Consider the following 23395-nt stretch of genomic DNA (forward strand, 5'->3'; position numbering starts at 1 on the left):
TAAAAAAAAAATTCTTAAATTAGAGTTGTCAAAATCAAACATGATCTGTGAATAAATATGTTTAACAATAAGTTAAAAATTTTGTAAATATAGATCTAACGTAAAACAACTAATAATATTAAAAAAAAAAATACAAATTCATGTTATTTAAACGTAATCTAAATATACTATTAATATAACTCGTAAGTTATAGTTATAGATGAACGGAGTTAAAAAAATTAGCTCACAAATATTTTAAATTTTTAAACTTAACTTGTTCACTCATATTTGGAGTCACATCAACCCATTCCTAGTTAAGTTAACTTAGGAGTTTGTTTTACATTTTATAATATAACTAGAAATTTTATTTTATTACTTAGTGATTATAGTAATTTTTATGACATGTTTCACCATTAGTGTTGCTCCAAGTGTCTCAATTCCCTTACCTTTTCCCCACAGTAACAGTTCCGTTATTTCGTTGTTATTATTGTATTCTGTATTTTCATATTTTTAAATAAAAAAAGCAACAATAAAAAGAGTAATATACATACAAAAAATGGAAGAAGTTAATAGATAACAAATAGGAAAAATTTAGTAAATAACAAAGTAATAACAATATATAAATGAAACTGTATTTGTAAATTACGTTAAAAAAAAAAACTGTTTTCATAGCACTCTCCGTTGGTTCATGTAGCATAGTCACCCGTTCCAATTGCAAACTCCATTCCGTTTCAATCGCTATCTCTGTGTAGAAACGCGCATCGATAACTTTGAAGTTTTTATTGTTTCTTCTTTAATGTGAAATCGATTAACACATTCAGCGTAACGATGGCCACTCACAGCTACAAAATCTTCAGCTGCTTTAACAGGAAGTTCACCGTCACCGAAGCGGGCCCACCGGCCGACGTCGAAAAAGCCTTCTCCGAGTTCGCCGGTGGCGATCCCTCCATGTCCGCCGATCAGCTCCTCCGGTTCCTGACGGAGCATCAGGATGAAGTGGACTGCACCACATCGGATTGCCAGCAGATCGTGTTGGAATCGGGGGAACACGATCAGGAAAGTGGATTCACGCTCCACCAGTTCTTCCATTTCTTGCTCTACCATCATTTCAATACCCCTTTGAAATCCCAGGTCAATTCTCTCTTCTCAGGAATTTTTTTTTTTTTCTAATTCCTCACTCTATTATCTCAAAATTTAGAGTACTTTATTGTATTATCCTGTTTGATGCAAAACAATATAGATAGTACTGTGTTATTTTAACATATTTATTTTTAATTTAAGGAAACAATTTGCACTAGTGTCTATCGGCTAGAAAGTTAACTACATAGTCTCCAACTTATCACCATACTCTCTAATATCTTCTTGTTGATGCATTATTGAATAAGATTTATTAAAAATGATAAAAATGCGTTACTTCTTCTTGTCATATAGTATTAGCCATGTTAGGCTCTTAACTGTTTGAGGATTATTTATAATCTAGGCAGAAGAATCAATTTCTACGTGGATTTATTGCTTATGAAACAGTCAGGTGGTGCAGGTTAGTTTTTTTGGACAAGTAGGTGGAGTGAGTTATTAGTTTTTTTTGTTATAAGATATTATATAATTTTTATAAATTGTTTATTATTTTGTATTTATTCTTAATGAATAGAGTTGCTGCAAAACATATAGTAAAATCAGTGAACAAATTTTAAGATAAAAATATTAATAATGTATCAAAATTAATAATATTAATTGAGAATAAAGTTGATATGTTGTAAAGTTTTTTAAAAATTTTAAAAAAGCAATGAATCTTAATTATTTTTTTAATTTGTATAATTTAATTATGGATATCATGTAAAAAAATATTAGAGATAATACTTAGTTGAATTTTATATTCTCCTATATATTTTTTATAAGTTTTTAATTATTGAATAAAAATAATAGTAAATGTTTTTTAATTTTAAAATAATAAATATTTTTCATTTAAGATTTATTTTATAGAATCATAAGAAATGTTATAAAAATATATGGCAAAGCTCGAAATGGAAATTGGCATAAATCAAATTTTTGTTCCTCACAGAACTGTCTAAGAACGTGGGATTTCTTAACAGGAACAGAGAGATATGAGTAGAAATAGAAGAGGTGATTTCTATGAAAATAAGTATGTACTCATTGAGTTTTCTTCTAGCTCATAAACTAATCGAAAAATCCAACGAATTCCCATAAAGAATGCGGACTAATGTGGGAGAAATTCTAGTATATACTGTACACTGCACTAAAAGATAAATATACATAAGAAGGGAGTTCATTAAAGAGACTCAAGTTCAAGATTAGTGGTGTATTGTGTATTTATTATTTGTTTTTGGTGAATTTAGTAGTGTCTTTTTCTTTTGCATATAGTATATAGATGTTGTCTCTCCTTTTTAATGGGGTTTTATTTTGAATTTTCATGCATATTTTTCTACATGTCTGTAAAAGAACAATGGTTTAGGTCTCTTGCAATACAAATGATGTCATATTCCAGGTACATCATGATATGGATGCTCCGTTGTCACATTATTTCATATATACTGGACACAATTCCTATCTTACTGGGAATCAACTGAGCAGTGACTGCAGTGATGTGCCAATCATAAAGGCTTTGCAACGAGGTGTGCGAGTAATTGAACTAGACTTGTGGCCCAATTCAACTAAGGATGATATTGATGTAGTTCATGGAAGGTGCTAGCTTATCCTCAGTTCAATCTTGTAAAATTAGATTATCTTTCTTTTCACATCTTATCATCTTGTAGTTTTGTGAAATTTTTATGGTGCTACTTATAAAACTACTTATGGGCATTTTTCTGAATTCTTGAAGAACTCTTACCACTCCCGTCTCCCTCATCCAATGTTTGAAGTCCATAAAAGAGAATGCTTTTGTTAAATCTCACTACCCAGTCATTATAACTTTAGAAGATCATCTTACTCCAGATCTTCAAGCTAAAGTTGCAGAGGTAAGTCTCCTTTCTATTTCCCTCCTTCAAGTATCTACTTCAAATCCCGTTTTTTTTAGGTGCTGATTGTGAATTTCCTTCTTCTTAAATGTAGATGGCAACTCAAATATTTGGAGACTTGCTTTATTATCCTCAGACAGATACACTTACGGAATTTCCCACACCAGTATCATTGAAAGGTCGAATTCTTATATCAACCAAACCACCTAAAGAATTTCTTGAATCCACCCAATGTGATGACAAGGACAACGAAAAAGAATCAGCTGAGGAAGAATCATCATCGCCAGACCTTACTGATGAACCGGAAACTGACGATGACAAGGTGAATTTAGACAATAATTGATTTGCATTTGTCACTTGAACATATGATCCTCTGCCTAAATCTTGGATATTTGAGCTACGTTATGCTCAAGTGGCATTTGATTTATATACTTCTATATGATCGTCATGTTTATATCATCTTTTATATTATAACTAAGGAAGATTTGAATGCATATGATGAAAAATCACGCTAGCAGAGTGCACCTGAGTACAAAAGCTTGATTACAATCCATGCTGGGAAACCGAAGGGTGATGTACAGGATGAATTAAAAGCTGTTGGTCAAGTCAGGCGCTTAAGCTTGAGCGAACAAAAACTTGAAAAGGCTTCTGACTCTTATGGACCTGATATTGTTAGGTATTTTTTAGCAGTGAAACTTTGCATTGGTAAATGCAAAGGTTTATGACACTTTTAATAGTTTACAGCTTCCCAATTGTAAGACATACTTTTTATGCCTTTTTCCAGGTTTACACAGAAGAATATTCTCAGAGTGTATCCAAAGGGAACACGTCTCACCTCCTCAAATTACAAGCCACACATAGGGTGGACGTATGGTGCTCAAATGGTTGCATTTAACATGCAGGTTTGGGACTTATGTCCGTGGCTGTTTTGAAAAAATAAAGGGTTTTCTTAGATTTTTTTCCCTGGTGCTTCTTAATATGTTTGGTGGCATTTATTTTATTATCTCTTTGTTTATGTGGATTTTCAAGCCGGAAATAGCATAAGTTCTGTCCGTCCATCTACATTTATGTTTTTTGCTTAATCTTCTACGACAACACTGTCCTTCTAATGCGTGGTGGTTTTCTTTATTAGGGGTATGGTAAATCACTCTGGTTCATGCAAGGAATGTTTAAAGCAAATGGAGGGTGTGGTTATGTGAAAAAGCCTGAATTTCTTATTCACAAAGGTCCAAATGATGAGGTTTTTGATCCTAAAATAACACTACCAGTGAAGAAAACCTTAAGGGTGAGATAATTATTTAGAAAGGGAAATCAGTTAGTTTGGTGACATCTTCTGAATGTCTCCCTCCACCTGTAGGTAAAAGTTTACTTGGGGAATGGTTGGAGCTCAGATTTCAGCCAAACAGACTTTGATACTTACTCACCACCAGACTTTTTCACTAAGGTGAGTTGGCTAATTATGCTAATGTTGCAGATTAGGAAACTCCAATCTCCCAATGGACATAGTTAAGCATTTATGATTTATTGATTTAAAGAGACATTTTGCAATTGGATTTGAAGTTTATTATACTCATCCTACGCATTTGATCAATTTATATAACAGGTTTGTATTGTTGGAGTTCCTGCTGATATAGCCAAGAAGAAAACAAGTGTAGTTTCAAATAATTGGTTTCCCGTATGGGACGAAGAGTTTGAGTTCCCGTTGACTGTTCCAGAGTTGGCTTTGCTCCGCATAGAAGTTAGAGACAATGATAAGCATCAAAAGGATGACTTTGGTGGACAAACATGTTTGCCAGTCTCAGAGCTAAAATCTGGATTCCGATCAGTCCCTCTGTATGATGACAAAGGAGACAAATTAAAATCTGTGAGGCTTTTAATGCGGTTTCAGTTTCTATGAATTATGGGGATCAGCTATATAGTGTGGTTGGAAACTCTAAAATCACATTAACCACATCTCAATGTGAAAACTATAATTTACAGTATTGAAATACATACATGTTTAAGTGAATTTGATGTCAATCAAGCATTCCAATAGTATTTTTACATAATGGATATAAAGTCATTGTAATGATAATTATCTTTATCTTTATTAGCACCTTGCAATAGTATTTTGATCTTTAGTATGTTATATTTCCTGCACCATAAACATCAATACAAAAAACATTGTTAAGAACTTACAATTTTGTACCATGGCCTTCAAGATTACACTAAAGTTTTAGGTATATATATATACAGACAGCAAACAAGTACCAGTATGAGGCCCAAAAAACAAGTTCCAACATTGTGCTGGTCTTTTACTAATTTTTTGGCATGGAAGTCACAGTTTGTATTGATACAGACTTGCCATTGTGATTATGAATCACAATTTTCTTTGCTTTTCTTGCCAAAAATAAATAAAACATATAACCATTGTGTGTGCGGTCGTAAATTTGTGTGGTGGCATTGCAGCCTTTTAAGATATCATAAGTGATTTAAAAGGGATGAACCCAAAATGGTATTTTGGTGTTCCTTTGAAAAGTTTTGGGTGATGTTATTGTAGACACGGCTAATAGTTTATTATCATATTTTTGGTTTTTAATTTGTTTATCAAAATGTCAATTCAAACCGATTCTTTCAATGATAATAAATATGATTTATTTAATAAAAATAATATAAAGTTTCATTTAAGAGTACAAAAATATTAAAAGCATATTAATATAATTTTCTGCGTGGTAACGTGGCTCGCGTGCGCACCTTTCATTTGTTCTACCTTTTGGTGTCACCACGTCAAATTAGATAACGCCGTATTAACAGCTCATGTCATGAATTACTTATTTGGTGGGCCACGCTTCTATTGTATTTATCTACATCCTTATCAAATGAAATTAAATATTTTAATATTAATTCTTTTCATTTTTCACGTTTTTCTTTATTTCACATGTCTTTTATGAGTTGAAGAATCAGAAAAATCAAGTCCTGAATTTTAATATTTATATTTTTAATAAATTTTTATAAAATATAAAATTGACTAATTTAATTATTGAATTATTTTATATTATCTTTATGATTATATATATAATTTTTTATTATTTAAATATCTACAATATTTTTAAAAACATATTACTAATTAAAATAAAATGACACAATAAATTACTTATCTTTTAATCAAATTTTATAAAGTTAATTTATTTGATAAAATCTGTCAAATAATTATTTAATTAATCTGATCAATTTTATATTTTATCAAAAAATATTAAATAATATAATATAAAGAATTTTTTTTCTCTATTTTTATTTAAAGTACTAGGAACCAAAATAAGCAAACAATTAGAATAAAGGGAACAAAAATTACACATAAATTAAAATACAAAAAAATATAAATATAATTAAGTCTTTATTAATTCTTTCTGTTTATTTAAAAAATAAAATACTTTTATTGAATATCACCTTTTTATTCTATTAATAAGCATCCTTGCATTTTTATTTAAAAGATATAACAATAAACAATAAGATTTTATTTCCATCAATCTATTTTGGCCAATCAGAACAATCCAAATTGCATCGAAACAGAGTGGTAAAGTTCCAAAAGAGATTTGAAGAACAGTGCCACGTGCCTAACATGTAATTGGTCAGAGGCCAAAAGTGGGTCCCACAAATGCATCTACGTAACTATAGATGATGTGATCAAAACCTCTCTCTGTATCTTCTTTCCCTCATACTTTGCCAACAAAACGCATTCATTTTCCGACCAAAACCTTATCCTTAACACACGCAACCAACACTTTACGCGCCCTTCACGCGTTCACAATCTCGTTGAAGAAGACAGAGTTAGAGACACAGAAGCACACGCAAAACATGTCGAAACAGACTTACAACGTTTGCTTCTGTTGCCGGCGGCGCTTCAAGCTCTCCGTGTCAGAGGCTCCGCCGGAGATAAGGACTCTTTTCGAACGTTACTCCGATGAGAATGGGGTGATGACAGCGACTCACCTGCGGAGTTTCCTTGTTGAGGTGCAGAGGGAAGAGAGGAGCACTGAGGAGGAAGCACAAGGCATCATCGATGGCCACAAGCATTTGAGTATCTTCCACCGAAGAGGTCTCAATCTCGAGAGTTTCTTTAACTATCTCTTCAGTCAAAACAACTCACCTCTCTCACCTTCTCAAGTGGTAATTAAACACATTCTCTTGTTCTTCTTTGTACTTTAATATTAAATGTTTTTGATGTTCTCTTTATTTAGTTTCCATTTGTGGAGTGGTTTTAGCAAAGGAATAATTCTGCCGTACATAAGTATTTTTGGTGCTCTTTTTATTTAATTAAGACTGAGTTTTACTTAAATTAAACACTGTGTGCTGTTGATTTTGATTGCGTAAATTATTAAAATAAAACTCTACTTTTAAGCTGTTGTATTTGCCTAAAGTTTTGTTCTTTATCATTTTTTTTGTTTTTTTTCCCCTTTTATGTTCTAACTTTTTGTTTTTCTTCTTACCCATAAATAGTTATCAATCTCAACGAGTAATTAATATGGTACATTTCGGTTGAATTTACAGTGATTCAGTTTTATTTTGGTGATAAGTCTACACTCTTAGATTGGTTAAGGAATTAAAAGTAAAGGTTTTATTATTATTATTATTATTGAAATCATGTTAGGATGCGTTAGAAATCACGAAAATATGCATTATTAATATTTTTTTGACAAAATCTTTCGGTTTTGTGTGTATTTAAAAATATGTTAAAAAAAAGTGTAAATGTAAATCCAACGCATAACTTATAAGTAGTAAATTGAATTAAACGTGGATTCGAGCCAGGTAGATGTGAAATAGAACATGCACTTTGATTTCGTTATTGGTGCCCTGCACCCACTGATTAGAATTTGCCATACTTCTTATCAGTTAATTGTAGTTGTAGATATGGAGTTTTGGTAATGCTGGCTTTCATCTGATGTAAAGCTTCTATTAAGTAATCATTTACTTTCATAGGTATTGAATTTTGATATAATGTTGTGGAATATATGTTTTTGTGATACTTTGTTGTTCTGATTATCATGTTTGTGTAATTTGAAGGTAGAATACCTTCTAAATCAAACGCAGCTGAAAATTCAATCTTATTTATGTTTAAATTATGCAAATTTATAATGCAATAATAACAAAATTTGAGTAAGAAAAATTATCCGGTAATCTTAAAAGTTTATAATTTTTTCTTCAATGGTATGAAGACCCATGCTTAGCTATATTGAGACTAATCCTTTGTGTCAATTCTTTGACTATAAAACAATTACCAGCAGAGTGAGAGAGAGAAAAAAAGAATTTTTAATCTTGTGTTTTCTTAGTCTACCATGAGTAACACTTTGCTTGATATATATGATAACATATCTATATTGGTTACCAGTTCATGAATTTACGTTTATATCTATATTGGTTACCAATTCATGAATTTACGTTTCAAATCAAATTTTTAGTCTCTTGCTTATTGTTCCATTATCTTGTAACTGTCAACTAATTTTTCCTTTTTTTGTTGATAACTGTTGACCAAATCAATTGTCGACAAATACATTTTTAACTTTTAAATTTTAGTTGATTATCAAAATTACACTCTATTCTTACCTTATTATTAATATCTTTGATACTAGCAAAGAATATATAATAATATTTTATTTAAAGAAAATATTATTTATTTGATAAAATAAATTCTACAATTTAAATCATCAAATAAGAAAATTATTTCTTTTACAAAGATTAGAACACTCGTTAGTGTGTGATCTGATGGTTCAATATCAAATTAATAATAAATTAATTTACTAATCAAAGTTAGTGTCTAGTAACACTTTTCAATGTCCGAATAGTATGAAATAATTTATATTTTACTTTCAAGAACTGTTAAAAAATAATATAATATTTTCCTCCATACATATAGATTTGAATTCACTATAGAGTATGATATAATTTGTCAAAACTCTAACAAGAACTTAATAAAACTCATTTATGCTTTTATTCAATTACCTAGCCAACGTCTTAATTTTTAATAGAGTTCAAATTTATTACCTAGAGTTGATATATTTCATCTTGAACTATCATTAATCCTACAAGTATTCAATTATATTTAATATTTTTTCAACTAGTGCTCTAAACCAATAGGTGTCTAGAATTAAAATATAATAAATAACTTATTGATCATTAAGATAATTTTAGGTCAAATTTTTTTTTTATATTTTTATAGAGAATTTTCTATTGACAATATAAAGTAATATTAATCATAAAAAATTCTCAGTTTGAGTCATTTTAATGACAATATTCGTGTCATCTATATGTATAAATTAATAAATGAGATCTATTAATATTTATCCAATGAATACTATCACATATATATTAATTTATCCGAATTATCAATGTTTTATTTATAATAATTTTATGATCAATAACAGTTTAGATTAAATTATAAAAGACATGTTTCCATTTTCATAATCTCTACTATGATAACAAGTTTTTAATTTTAATCAAATTTTTTTATCAAATAAACCATTATATCAAAACAGTGTATATGTGATAAAGAAAGAAAATAACATTTTATTATTACAACTAAAATGCAGTACATGAAAAATTTGGGTCTTGGCATACACATTTATTTCTAACATAATTAATATTATTTCTTCTGTTCAATTTCCAGGTGCACCAAGATATGACTTTTCCATTGTCTCACTACTACATTTATACTGGTCACAATTCATATCTAACTGGGAATCAGCTTAGCAGTGACTGCAGTGACGCCCCCATCATCAGTGCACTGGAGAGAGGTGTCAGGGTGATTGAATTAGATATATGGCCTAATGCATCAAAGGATAATGTGGATGTTCTTCATGGAAGGTGACTTTACTGGTTCAACATATTGTTACTGACGATGACACTTTGGATTTAGATTTATTCCCCAAATATTTTGAATCTTCACATAATTTTTTTTTTTTCTGGTAATAAAGGACTTTGACTTCTCCAGTAGCACTCATCAAATGTTTGAGGTCAATTAAGCAGCATGCCTTTGTAGCCTCAGAATATCCAGTTGTAATAACCTTAGAAGACCACCTTACCCCTGATCTTCAGGCCAAAGTGGCTGAGGTTAGTTACTTGTTCTATAGGAATTCAAAATGCTTACATTCTTATAATTGTTGACGCTTGACACTTCTGTTCTGAACTTTTAGATGATTACTCGAACATTTGGAGACATACTGTTTTGTCCTAGCTCAGAAAGCTTGAAGGAATTTCCTTCTCCTGAATCACTTAAAAGGAGGATTATTATATCAACAAAACCACCTAAGGAGTACCTTGAGGCAAAAGAAGTGCAGCAAAAGGAGGAGGAAACACAGAAAGGAAAGCATACAGATGATGAAGAAGCATGGGGGAGGGAAGTCCCAAGTTTAAGAGGTGGAACTATCTCTGATTACAAGGTCTGTGACTAAGTTTCAATGTTGTATAGTAATTGCCACTACATTTTTCTTTCTATAAGGGAGGGGTTGGTTGATTCATTTTCTGGCTTATCATCTTTTGTAGAACAATGGGGATGAAGATGAACTTGATAATGAGGAAGATACTGATGAATTAGAAAATAAGCGTCAAAATGCATCACAAGAATACAGACGTTTGATTGCCATTCATGCCGGGAAGCCTAAAGGTGGGTTAGAGGAATGTCTCAAAGTGGATCCTGATAAAGTGAGACGTCTAAGTTTAAGTGAGCTACAGCTTGAAAAGGCTGCTGAAACTCATGGAAAAGAAATTGTCAGGTATTGTTAAATCTATTTAGTGATGCAAATGTAGTAAAATTTAACCTTTATTTTGGTTTTCTATATCTTATACGATTTTACAAGTAATAAATATGAGACAAATGCCATACTAGATAGTCCTTGACTATGATTTATGTCTTTTAGATGGTTTACTGCTTATGTGTCTGACTATTTAGTGCGTGTTTGAAAGTTCAATAAACTATGTTAACTCTTGTTTCAATGTGAAAACTATAACTTGTATCATTGAAATGAATACATGTTTGAATGGATTTAACATTAAACCAAATAGGCCATTGGCATTAACGCTTACTAATTCTAATGGCACCTATCTGACAGGTAGAATGCATTATGTTTTAGGCAGCACATCCAATGACTGTCTCATTCTTTGAAGTTTGAAACAAATCCAAAGCCGTTTGTATTTGTAACAAACCCATTGTAGGATGTTTTGTTTATTTTCAAATGAAAAGAGAAGTATTTATTTCCTGATTCTTGGCAGATTTACTCAGCGGAATATACTTAGAGTGTATCCCAAAGGTACTCGCATTACCTCTACAAATTATAACCCATTGATTGGGTGGATGCATGGAGCTCAGATGGTTGCATTTAACATGCAGGTTTCTATTTCTTCCTCCCTCATTTTTCCTTTTCATGTTATTTGAGAAGTCCAAACCAATAGTAATAACAAGCTACTACACTAAACATTGCTATTGCATACGTATAACATCAGGTAGTTACTAATGATATTGACATCATGAAAGATGTCCTCTAATTTGTGGTGTTTCCATTTCATGGTAGGGGTATGGGAGATCTCTTTGGTTGATGCATGGAATGTTCAAAGCCAATGGCGGATGCGGTTATGTTAAAAAACCAGATTTTCTATTAAAGGCAGGTCCGAATAATGAAGTCTTTGATCCTAAAGCTCATTTGCCTGTCAAGACTACTTTAAAGGTAAAGTGTCTGCAGATTTCAATAACGGTTTCCAATCCTGTGTCCATTAGCTACCTCTTTCAAATGTCTTTAATCTATATACCGACAAAGTCCATACTATTCTTACTCTTTTTAGGTAACCATATACATGGGTGAAGGATGGTATCAGGATTTCAAGCACACCCACTTTGATCAATTCTCACCACCAGACTTCTACACAAGAGTATGTGAAGATAATCTACTAAACCATTATGTTGATTGATGTTTTCTTTTCTTTTAAAAACTTTCAATTTTAGATGCTTAAACTCAATTTTAAAGACCGATGTTAACATTTTTCTATAATAAAATTTGCTTCCATGCGGTTAGTTTATAACATATGGTACCTTCCCTGTAATTATTTGACATACTCTTATGCAGGTGGGCATTGCTGGAGTCCCTAGTGATACAATTATGAAAAAAACAAGGAGTATAGAGGATAATTGGTTGCCTTCATGGAATGAGGTATTCGAGTTCCCACTTGCTGTTCCAGAATTGGCTTTGCTTCGTATAGAAGTTCATGAGTATGACATGTCTGAGAAGGATGACTTTGGTGGACAAACATGCTTACCTGTGTGGGAACTAAGAAGTGGAATTCGAGCAGTTCCACTACGTTCCCGCAAAGGAGAAAAATACAACAATGTGAAGCTTCTCGTGCGCTTTGAATTCATTTGATTATGTGCATCCATCTACTCTATATGTTGTACAGTGTTGTAATATTGTAAATGTAACTTATTTTGAATGATGCTTTTTATCCAATGTGTTTATTTTATCTTTAACTGAATATATCTGAGGCTGCGAGTGAGTGAGACTTATCAAATCTATTGGGGGATACCATGTCAAGGAGTGTGTTTCCGGGGATTTTGAACATTGTTTTAAGAAATAATAATAAGATGTGTGCACACACTTTATTTTGTTTTCTTGAGGAGACATTAAGGAGCTGTGTCATTTGTGTTGTAAGGCTTGTCCATGTTCAATTTAGATGTATAAATGGCTAATACTTCAATTTGGAGCTGTTTGATGCTTTGCATTTTATTCCATTGCCGATTTCTTTATGTAGTTGACTTTTATTGATTTGCTTTGCATAATGTCACAATTTCTCATAAAAGAAAAAGAAAACACTTTCATTGAATTGTATACTTTTTCTTATGTTCATATTAGTATCCAATGTTTTAAACTTCGATTTTTCGAAAATATAAATTTTGGGGGAACTGCAAATTTTGTTACTCAAAACATGATGAAATGAAGGAATGAGATTTCTGATATCTTACGTGAAACACAAAAACACAATTACACTAGGTTTTGGGAAAAAAAAATCATAATTTTTTAGTGCTTGTTTGATTTTAGAAGTATTTTCTGTTTTTTTTTTTTTTTTTTACTTTTAGTTATAAATTATCATCTTATTTTTATTCTATTTTTATCTTTTAAAATTTGCGAAAAGTAGTAAAATTAAAATGTTATTTATAATGATTTTCTATATAAATTTTTAAAAAATAAAAAAATTCTAAAAGTAATTATCTCCCTGGTGTAGGACATAGGAGGCAAAGTGTGAAAAACAGAAACCATTTATCAGACTCTATTCACCATTTTACGATGAACAAATCCCATCTTAATATCTATTTATCATTGGTTTATCATTTCATTTTCAGTTTAAGTTAATAGATCTAAAAATAAATTTTGAAGTTCTTCAAGTTATGAAATTAAAAGTAGTAACTGATATTTCGTAATGTTAATAATTTATTATTTATTATTAAATAAAAAATAAGACTTAAATTATTCGATAACTTTTTTTTATAAAACTTATAAAAAATTTACTTTAAAGATTATGTTTCAGTTTTTCTCCCGTATTAAGAATGAATAAATAGATATTTTGATGAAATTAAACAAAAAGCTATCATTAATAGAAAAATAATAGTTTTATCATCTAAATATTAAATAATTAATATCTTATTTAATATTATATATAATCATTCATATCTTTTACTTAAATTTTATCTATTTAATATGCACAAAAGCAGAACAAATAGTAAACACAACTACAGAACTGCATAAGGTACGAAAAAACAACAGCAAACATAAACAGAGTCACAGGTGGTTGAGCGCAGAAGTGCCAACATGACATCACTGAATCACCGCCCTCCACCGCCATCGCCGCTCTCCGACTCCGACTCTGACGGCGGTTCCTCCACCGCCGAGACCCTCCGCCACTCTGACCTCTCCGATTCCATATTCAAATCATACTTCGATTTCTCCGGTCACTCCTCCGCCACCGCCGGCGACCTCTCCAAGATCCAATCATTCCTCACCTCTTCCTCCGCCGGCGCACTCTCATGCCTCATATGCCTTGAACGCATCAAGCCCTCCGACCCCACCTGGTCATGCTCCTCTCTCTGCTTCGCCGTCTTCCACCTAATCTGCATCCAGAGCTGGGCTCGCCAAGCCTCCGATCTCGCCGCCGCACGTGCCGCCACGCGCCTCCCCATCTCCCCCGACAAGGCATCCGACACCGCCATCTGGAACTGCCCGAAATGCAGGGTCGAATACCCCAAAACCCACATTCCAAAAGCGTACCTTTGCTTCTGTGGGAAGTTGGAGAACCCTCCCAGTGATGATCCATGGGTTTTACCTCATTCTTGTGGTGACGTTTGTGGAAGACCATTGAAGCACAATTGTGGGCACCGTTGTTTGTTGCTTTGCCATCCTGGGCCATGTCCGTCTTGCCCCAAACTTGTTAAAGTTCGATGCTTTTGTGGATCCCTTGAAGATGTTAGACGCTGTGGCTTCAAGGATTTTTCTTGTAATAGTCCTTGTTCCAAGGTGCTGGATTGTGGTGTTCATAGGTGTGTTGAGGTTTGCCACCGTGGCCCTTGCCCTCCTTGTAGAACACGTGGCGTGCATGCGTGCCAGTGTGGGAAGATCAAAGAGGAAAAGGAGTGTTGTGATCGTGTTTTTCAATGTGGTTACCCTTGTGAGAAGAGACTTAGCTGTGGGAAGCATGTTTGTGAGAGAGGGTGCCATTCTGGTGAGTGTGGTGAGTGTCCCCTGCAGGGGAAGAGAACGTGTCCTTGTGGCTCAAGGGTGTATGAAGGAATGTCTTGTGATGCTCCTGTGCAGCTCTGTGGAGCTACTTGTAATAAGATGTTACCTTGTGGCTATCATAGGTGCCATGAGCGGTGCCACCGTGGGCAATGCATTGAGACTTGTAGGATTGTGGTGAAGAAGTCCTGTCGTTGTGGGAGTCTCAAGAAAGATGTAAGTGCTTACAGTTTTGGGAATTTGGATGCATTTTGATTTCTGTTTGTGAAATATGATTGTAGTAGGCAAAGTTAATTGAACTTAGAGTAGGTTCCTTGCTATCAAGATTTGGCGTGTGAAAGGAAGTGTAAAAGGATGCGTGACTGCGGTCGTCATGAGTGTAAACGCCGCTGCTGTGATGGCGATTGCCCTCCTTGCTCAGAGGTGAGTGTCTGTTTTGTAGCTGTTACTTACAAAAGAGAGAGAAAATTGAGTTGTAATGGCATTGATCAATTTTCTTTTGTTTTCAAAAATTATTAGATATGTGGCAGGAGGCTTCGGTGTAAGAATCATAAATGCCCTTCACCATGCCATAGGTATGTTCTTTGTCTATATCCGGTGCATGCCAGCTGATTACTGCTTTCTATAATGTCATGATCCTCTGAACTGAAACCTGTTGGTATGATCTTAGATATGAGCTGAAATTAGTTCATTATGTTCTCTTTTTGCATCGAAATGGGGCTGGCCTGAGTGCTTTTGAGCTGAGATCAGGCTGGCCCAATCGCCATTTCTATGTTCTTATCTAACTGCTACTACCAAGGCCTTTTTGGCACAACAATGTTAATTGATATGTCATCATCTACTAACAATGTGATCACAATGGACTAGATGGAAGAGGAATATATAATTATTTAAAAAGTTGGATTCTTCATTGTTCTGTTTATTTCAGAACATAGGGACCAAATGTATATCTTATGCATATTATATGGACAAAACAGTATTTTAATATGTAACTTGTGAAGCCTGAAGACAGAGATGGAACACAGCATAACGATACCTAACTTTGTTCTCACAGAGGTCCCTGTGCTCCTTGCCCAATAATGGTCACAATTTCGTGTGCATGTGGAGAGACACATTTTGAGGTATGAACGTGACTGTCAGGATTTTATCTGTGAGACTACATCTAAATAGTTGCAGAATCTTATCCAATGCTACATGAAACATAATTCTTCAAATGTGCTTTGTTTGTGATTATTGTTGAAGCCCATTATATAATTGTATTCCCAAAATTTGACATTCTTGTATGTAAATTGTTGTGTACCATGTGAACACACTTATGTAAAATAACACTATTAACTGCTTTGCTCATGGACAATAATGACTAAATGATGAGCGCATTATCTATTAATAAGTTTGAAAATTTTTGTTAGGAACATTTGTCGAAGAAGACTTCCTAAATTACCTACAATCTTGTTTTTAAGTTATAATTGTCTTGTATTACGCTGTGATAACTTAAATGAAGGCAGAATCATTTGAACATATTCTGGGTAACAACAGAGGTAAATGCATAATATCGAATCAAGGATGCTTATTATTGTTAAATTATGTAATATGTATTGTAGTCAGTGTGATATTCCTATTCGTATTTTACTTGTGACACCAGTTGAATGTATAGCATTTTCGTTACATAAATTGGAAGTTCAAAGATCATATAAACAGGGAGTTGCTTACTTATCAGCAACTCACACAAACACATGAGCAATGAATATTCCTTGTTATTTCTTCCTTTGCATGTATGTGTGTGTTTTTATGGTGGTCTATTTTCTTTTTGCCAATAGCCACTATTATTTTACATAATATTCTAGATTTTGATGCTACGCACTTGGATTTCTTCAATATTTGCTTTGTACTTGCCTAAATTATTGTGCTGAGTGATGGATTTTTTACCAGGTTCCTTGTGGTACTGAAATGGATCAAAAGCCACCTAGATGTCCTAAACTATGTCCTATCACTCCTTTATGCCGGCATGCATCAAACTGCAAGGTACCATTTGTTGCCAACTTGTTTGAAACAGGCATTTACGTGTGCAAGCAGAGATATGCTGGATGTATAGTTGGGTGAAGCTATGATAGAGGAGAATAACTTAGTGGAAAAAAAGAAACTTTATTTTATGTCTCTTTTTTTTTTTTTACAATAGGATATCTATTCCCATTCTAAATTTCTAATTTGGTTTTCGAATGTGTCCAAATATATGTCTAATCTAGAATTCATTGGTTAGTTTCTTTCTTTTTCCTTCATTAGTATTGCTCCAATAATTCAAGAATTCATTCATTACTGTTGTTTTCTCTTATTATGTCTGATGATAAAATGTAATAAAATTGACTTCATTCAAATCTGGGTGCAATTAAATTTGAAAACGGATGATAAAATTTTATCTGGTTATTATTTTTTATAAAGAAATGTTCAGACTTCATAGTATATATCTCGATGAGCTTCTATTTTTGTGTTTCTCTAGATCTGAATGATTAGAAACTGCCATAGATATCATCATCATACTTTTATATTTTTTAATTTGAAAGTAAATGAATGCTTTAATTGCTGAAACTGCATCTTTTATCTTCATGCTATTAACAAAAATATTATTTTTGTCTAGCCACATAAATGCCACTATGGAGCCTGCCCTCCTTGTCGGCTACCTTGTGCAGAAGAGTACCAATGTGGCCATACATGCAAATTAAGGTTTGATAAAATTTTCTCTTTAGATATGTAAGATTGAGATGTTACTAGGTATCTTTTTGAGGTAATTGCTTTAAATGGTTTAAAACATTTAGGTGTGAATGGAAAGTCCAAAATCAGCTTCGTATGTCTGTGCTCATGTCTCGTGTCTTGACAAAATAGTGCATGGGTTTCATCAGAATCTAGTTTCATATGACTACTTAATGACAAAACCCCATATGTTTAACGTTTTATTATTTCCTAAACTATTTTTTTCTATGTGAAGGTGTCATGGTGCTAAGCCTCCTCCTAATCCAGAGTATACTCTCAAACCAAAGAAAAAAAAGATTTTACAACAAAGGGAAACTGTTCCTGGCACTCCATGCCCTCCTTGCCCAGAACTTGTGTGGAGATCATGTGTTGGACAACACATTGGAACAGAGAAAATGGTTTGTTTTGCTTATCTTTGAATTTTATATAAACTTTGATATGAAAAATTCTTTTTGATGATTTTGTTCAAACTCCAAAAGGAATTTGCTTTAACTACTTTTATGCTGCTAATGCACTTGCTGTTTTCTTTTCCACCCTCCTATCAGATGGTCTGCTCTCATAAATCACGGTTTTCCTGTGAAAACTTGTGTGGTAATCCTCTACCATGTGGTAATCATTATTGTACAAAAACCTGCCATGCGTTGGTGAACCAGTTACAAGGAAGTGAGCCTTGTGAAGATTGTTATCTTCCTTGCCAAAAGGTGTTGAATCTTCTAGAATTCCATTAATCCATTTTCTTTAAAACCTGGCATGGTTTGTAAAGTGTTCTCTATGTATTTTGGCTGGATTTAAGCTGAGTCAATGAAGTTTCTCAATTTGTCTTCCTGTGTAAAGTTGAGAAACAGTTTCCAGAATCAGAACTGACAATTTGTTGCTTGATGCGATAACTGCGTTTGATCAGGAACGAGAACCTACATGTCCACATCCGTGCCCTCAGCCCTGCCATCCTGGAGACTGTCCCCCGTGCAAGGTGCTCATTAAACGGTCATGCCACTGTAGTGCGATGGTCCATGTTTTTGAATGCATATATTACAACACCTTGTCTGTGAAGAGTCAAGAGACCGTTCGTTCATGTAGTGGGCCATGTCATAGGTAATTTAGAGAGTTTAACATTTTTTTTGTGCATTTGACACCAGCTTTAAGTTAAAATTCTCTGTTAGGCTTTCATTTCTATAGATTGAGTAGTAAAGTTAGACGACGACCTGATTGTTCACATTGGTTTGCAGAAAGTTGCCAAATTGTACACATCTATGCCCTGAGACATGTCATCCTGGTCAATGCCCAAAACCTGAGAAATGCAGTAAGAAGGTACTATTAGATTCAATAGCTATAACTTCATGGCTTGAAATTGAAGATAACATCATTAGCTCAAGCAGTGTTTTTGCATTACTATTCTAACTTGTAGCTACTGCAATCTAACCAAAAGTGTACACCTACTATTGATCCAATTTGACTTCTAAAATATGAAATCATTCTTCACAAGGTCACTGTTCGATGCAAATGTCAAACATTGAAAAAGGAGTGGCTTTGTCAAGATGTTCAAGCAGCATATCATGATGCTGGTTGCCATCCAAGGGATATACCAAAAAGTCAATTTGGAGTTGGCCTTATTCCTTGTAATTCTGATTGTAAGAGTAGAGTCCAGGTGGTTGAGTCAGAAATACAATTTCGTAAATCTAGAGTTACAGAGGTAAACATGTTTCTGTCAGAACTTTCCTCGCACTCACAAAGTCGTTTGTTTGGTTGCTTTCTTTATTTTCATCATTGCTATTTTTAAGTTGGGTTGTGCTTATTGAAGGTAAAAGAGGCAGATAAAGAAAAATCAGTTTCAAAGCGACGAAAAAGGCGGGAACGGGTTCTAGAATCCAAGGAAACAACAAAACTACAGGTGTGTTAATTTTCTTAGTAAAGATTTTGTTTTGTTGATTTGGAATTGCCTTTTACTTTGCGGATTACTTATGAATATATGATTATTGAACAGAAAATTATTTCCAGAACGAAGCAGCTTCTTCTATTTACCTTAATTTTGGTCATAGTTGTTGTTGCTACATATTATGGATACAAGGGACTTTTACGGCTCTCTGATTGGATGAATGAAGTTGATGAACGAAGACAAAGATATTCTCGAATCAAATGATTATTCATCAATTGGGTTACGTTATTTTTCATGAGGATATAATCATGCTTCGGATGCTTGCTATACATTCTTTTTTCGTAGACAAGGGAATAATCACTTCATAGATGATTAGGCATGTTCAGAGTTTTACTTGACGAATTTTTTCTTTTATTGGGGTGGTTTCAATCTATTAGATTGTCAAATATTGTTACTGAAGATATTGCTATTCTATACTACAATTTGGGTTATCTCTGTAACTGATAGTACTTTGAAGATGACTTAGTTATCAACATTTAGCATTTCTCATTATCGGTTTGTTGGGTTTTACATTAGTTTTTGCTCGAGTGTGGTACTACGTGGACTAACCATACTAAAATGAAGTGGTGTTGATTGGATTGAATTAACATAACGAACTGAACTAAACTAATTAAACTGGATTGAACCTTTCCACAATTAGGTCTGATTCAAATCAAAATAACACCACATTTTTTTTAAGTCAAAACTATTATTTGTGTGTTATTTTTAGGATTTAGGATTTTTTTTTTTCAAAAGATATATTCTAAATTTAAGAGTTATTAATTTTCTAGAAGTTAGATTTATGTATTTTTATAATATTTATGATATTTTTTAATCAAATTAAATAAATGATGGATAAGGTTTTTACTTTTTTTACTTTACACGTTTCTACTTAATAAGGGGTGAATCCGATTTATTGATTGTAGTAGAAATAACATTATTTTTTTCATACATAAAAAAAATCCAGTCACAAGAACAATGTCCAAACAATGCACAAGAGAAAAGAGCAGAGTGCAATACAATGCATAACACTCTAGGCCATGCTATCAGAAAGACACACAGCCCTTTCCAAATCAACCAGAATTTCAGCCATGGTTGGTCTATCTTTCCCTTCCAAACTCAAACAACGTTCAGCAATATAGGCCACTAAATGCACTGCTCTCTCAATATTCCACTCAAATTCTCCAAGGCCAACTCGGGGGTCCAAAATATATTCCACAGCACCTGCAGAAATAGGAGGTAATGCAAAGTCAACCAATTTTGATTTTGTGTCTCCATCTTCACCATGCTTCAATTTAATAGCTTTTTCTCCGGTTAGAAGTTCTCATAGTACAACTCCAAAACTATACACATCACTCTGCTGTCAATACATTTTGATCACTGTACTCAGGATCAATGTATCCAACAGTTCCTGCTAATATCGTTGGCTTGTGATCATGGTCAGGTTCTGGACTTATCAGTGACAATCCAAAATCAGATACTCTTGCCGTCCAAGTAGAGTCAATGAGGATATTGGAAGACTTGATATCTCGGTGAATTATTGATTGAAATGCATACTTATGGAGATAGTCTATTCCGCGGGCAGTATCTAGTGCAATTTTGAACCTCATTTCCCAAGAATTCAAGGCACTGCTAAGCTTTTTAACGTTGTTCTTGCCGTGCAAAATATCATACAATGACCCATTCTCCATGTACTCAAACACCAAGAGCCTTTCATCTTTCTCTTCACAATACCCAACAAGCCTAACCAAGTGCTTGTGGTGTAGACGGGACAAGAAGGTCAATTCAAACTCAAATGCACTCAATTTGTGTTGAAACTTCTTCTTGGGACCGGTTTCACCCCTCTTGATTGCCACTTCACGACCATCAACGAGTTTGCCTTTGTACACCACACCAAAGCTTCCAGCACCAATCTTGTTGTCAAGTGAGAAATTATCAGTGGCTGCTACAAGCTCAGCAAGGGAGAACTCCTCAGCCTTGTTTATGAGCCCCGATCCAGTAGTGATTGTACCACTGGGAATGCTTCCATAGCTACTACCACAAGAAATCAAAGCTTCTTCCAAACGGGCCACAACTTCAGATATATTCCATTTCATGATCACGCACTTTTTGGCAGTGATAGTAAACATATTCAGTGCATTTTCTTCATTCTGATCCGGTTCTCCAACCCTCGGGTCCAAACGAGTTGACACCGTGTCTTCATCAGAAATAGTAGGCACTTCAAAGTTTACCAACTTTAATGGGGTGTCTCCATCTTTACCATGCTTCAATATAGGACTCTTTCCCGTTAAAAGCTCTAGCATTACAACTCCAAGCCCAAATACATCAACACTGTGCGCTTTGAACACATTTCTACCATAGTACACACGATCACTGTATCCAACGTTTCCTGCCGCCTTCATTATTGGCAGATATTCACGATCAGGTTTTGGACCCATCATTGATGATCCAAAATCAGATACTTCTGCAGTCCAAGCCTCGTCAAGAAGGATGTTATAAGACTTTATATCTCTGTGAATTATAGATGGAGTTGCATATTCATGCAGATATTCTATTCCTCGGGCAACGTCCAAAGCAATTTTGATCCTCATTTTCCACGAATTCAACACACTGCAACCCTTTTCGACGTTGTTCTTGCCATGCAGATGATCATGCTGTGATCCATTCTGCATGTACTCATACATCAGGAACCGTTCATCCTTCTCCTCGCACAACCCAACAAGCCTAACCAAATTTTTGTGGTGTAGACAGTAGACGAGACAAGAACGGCAATTCAGGCTCAGATACACTCTCTTCCTCTACCAACCTCTTTATCTTCGAGGTGTTCTTGATTGCCACCTCAATACCGTCCTCGAGTTTGCCTCTATACACACCACCACCACCACCATCACCACCAATCTTGTTCTCAGGTGAGAAGTTGTTGGTGGCAGCTTCGATCTCAGCCAGGTTGAATAATCTAAAACCTTCGACAACATGTGCTGTCACATTGGAAATCACTTGTGGTGATGATTGTGCAGTGACAGTATTGCTCTTGATATGGTTATCCACTATTGAATTATAGCAATGCACACGTGATGTTTCCAAATCTGCTACACTGCTACTTCTCACAGCATTGTCCACCTGCTGATCAAAACTTTGAACATGGGATGCTTCCAAATCTGCTGCAGTACTAGTCATCGCGTTGGCCACTTGCGATGTAAAACTAAGGACATGTCTATTTGATGTTCCCGAATTCGCCACGATTGAAATTTTACTCTCAATCTCATTATTCACTTGCGAAAGGAAACTGTGGACACTTGCACCAACTGTGATATCTGCGTGTCAACGCTCCTACTCCTAATTTCACTATCCATTTGCCAAGTGACGAGAATTTATGCAATGACACCAAATTTTTTTATGTTAAATGGATAGAGCAAGAGTTAGGAAGGAAGAAAATGAAAGGGGAAAAAAATAAAATATGTGATAGGAAGAGAAGATAAAGATAGAACGAAATAGAAAACAAATACAAGAGAAATAAAGTGTGTAAATATCAATAAGAAGGCGAAACTTTAAATGGATATATGCTTTGGTAGAGGTGTGGAGAGCATATATATATATATAAAGGGGTGAGGGCGTGTCAGTTGAAAAGGTGCGAAGCAAGACAAGCTAAACTAGCGATTAGATCATACGTGTGAAAGGGTGAACTATGAACTATACTGTCTCAGCCATTCACATCGTTCACACTTGGATCATCATTTTTATATAATGTAATCTTATTGACTTGGTTGCTAATTGGTGTTCGCTAGTGTTAATGTATTATACGAGGAAAATGATGTTTTAACACCTACCCCAATGGAGTGTTTCAAGAGAAAAATAGAAGAAGGAGAGAAAGTGATGAATTTGAAAGAACGATTTGACTACAAAGGAAGAAAGATAGAAAAAACAATGTAATATTTAGAAAAATAAAATTGGGATGCGAATTTTTATTTTTATTTTTTATAAATGTCATTGTAATGACAATTGTATCTTAATAGGATATTTGAAACACGTTACGAAAATATACA

At 33.8% G+C, this 23395-nt stretch overlaps 3 protein-coding genes and 1 pseudogene across 6 annotated transcripts; 3 read left to right on the forward strand and 1 right to left on the reverse strand.

Annotated features, from left to right (window-relative positions):
- The first annotated feature begins 623 nt into the window (after positions 1-623).
- LOC113851636 (phosphoinositide phospholipase C 6-like) lies at positions 624-5040 on the forward strand. The gene is made up of 9 exons (XM_027482177.1): positions 624-1110; positions 2483-2679; positions 2816-2951; positions 3046-3273; positions 3470-3627; positions 3736-3853; positions 4084-4236; positions 4309-4395; positions 4555-5040. The coding sequence occupies exons 1-9, from the start codon at positions 808-810 to the stop codon at positions 4846-4848; spliced, it is 1674 nt and encodes a 557-aa protein (XP_027337978.1). The 5' UTR covers positions 624-807; the 3' UTR covers positions 4849-5040.
- A 1611-nt stretch (positions 5041-6651) lies between these two features.
- LOC113850783 (phosphoinositide phospholipase C 2-like) lies at positions 6652-12695 on the forward strand. 3 transcript variants are annotated; one of them, XM_027481324.1, is made up of 9 exons: positions 6652-7097; positions 9592-9788; positions 9899-10034; positions 10118-10363; positions 10467-10696; positions 11193-11310; positions 11492-11644; positions 11760-11846; positions 12041-12695. In XM_027481324.1, the coding sequence occupies exons 1-9, from the start codon at positions 6786-6788 to the stop codon at positions 12332-12334; spliced, it is 1773 nt and encodes a 590-aa protein (XP_027337125.1). In that variant the 5' UTR covers positions 6652-6785; the 3' UTR covers positions 12335-12695. The 3 variants fall into 3 exon arrangements, with proteins under 3 accessions (XP_027337125.1, XP_027337126.1, XP_027337127.1); XM_027481325.1 differs by having other exon boundaries at positions 6670-7094; positions 12041-12670; XM_027481326.1 differs by lacking the exon at positions 11760-11846 and having other exon boundaries at positions 6670-7094; positions 12041-12535.
- A 989-nt stretch (positions 12696-13684) lies between these two features.
- Positions 13685-19861, forward strand: LOC113849630 (NF-X1-type zinc finger protein NFXL2). Of its 2 annotated transcripts, none has more exons than XM_027479664.1 (13): positions 13685-14911; positions 15005-15118; positions 15215-15270; positions 15750-15816; positions 16625-16717; positions 17328-17413; positions 17676-17838; positions 17986-18141; positions 18342-18532; positions 18667-18748; positions 18924-19130; positions 19239-19328; positions 19422-19861. In XM_027479664.1, the coding sequence occupies exons 1-13, from the start codon at positions 13775-13777 to the stop codon at positions 19575-19577; spliced, it is 2598 nt and encodes an 865-aa protein (XP_027335465.1). In that variant the 5' UTR covers positions 13685-13774; the 3' UTR covers positions 19578-19861. The 2 variants fall into 2 exon arrangements, with proteins under 2 accessions (XP_027335465.1, XP_027335466.1); XM_027479665.1 differs by having other exon boundaries at positions 13710-14911; positions 19436-19861.
- A 524-nt stretch (positions 19862-20385) lies between these two features.
- On the reverse strand, positions 20386-22529 carry LOC113851284 (annotated as a pseudogene).
- Positions 22530-23395: the final 866 nt, after the last annotated feature.

This window comes from Abrus precatorius, unplaced genomic scaffold, assembly GCF_003935025.1.
Source record: "Abrus precatorius isolate BTA unplaced genomic scaffold, Abrus_2018 Scaffold9, whole genome shotgun sequence".
NCBI classification, from domain to species: Eukaryota; Viridiplantae; Streptophyta; class Magnoliopsida; order Fabales; family Fabaceae; genus Abrus; species Abrus precatorius.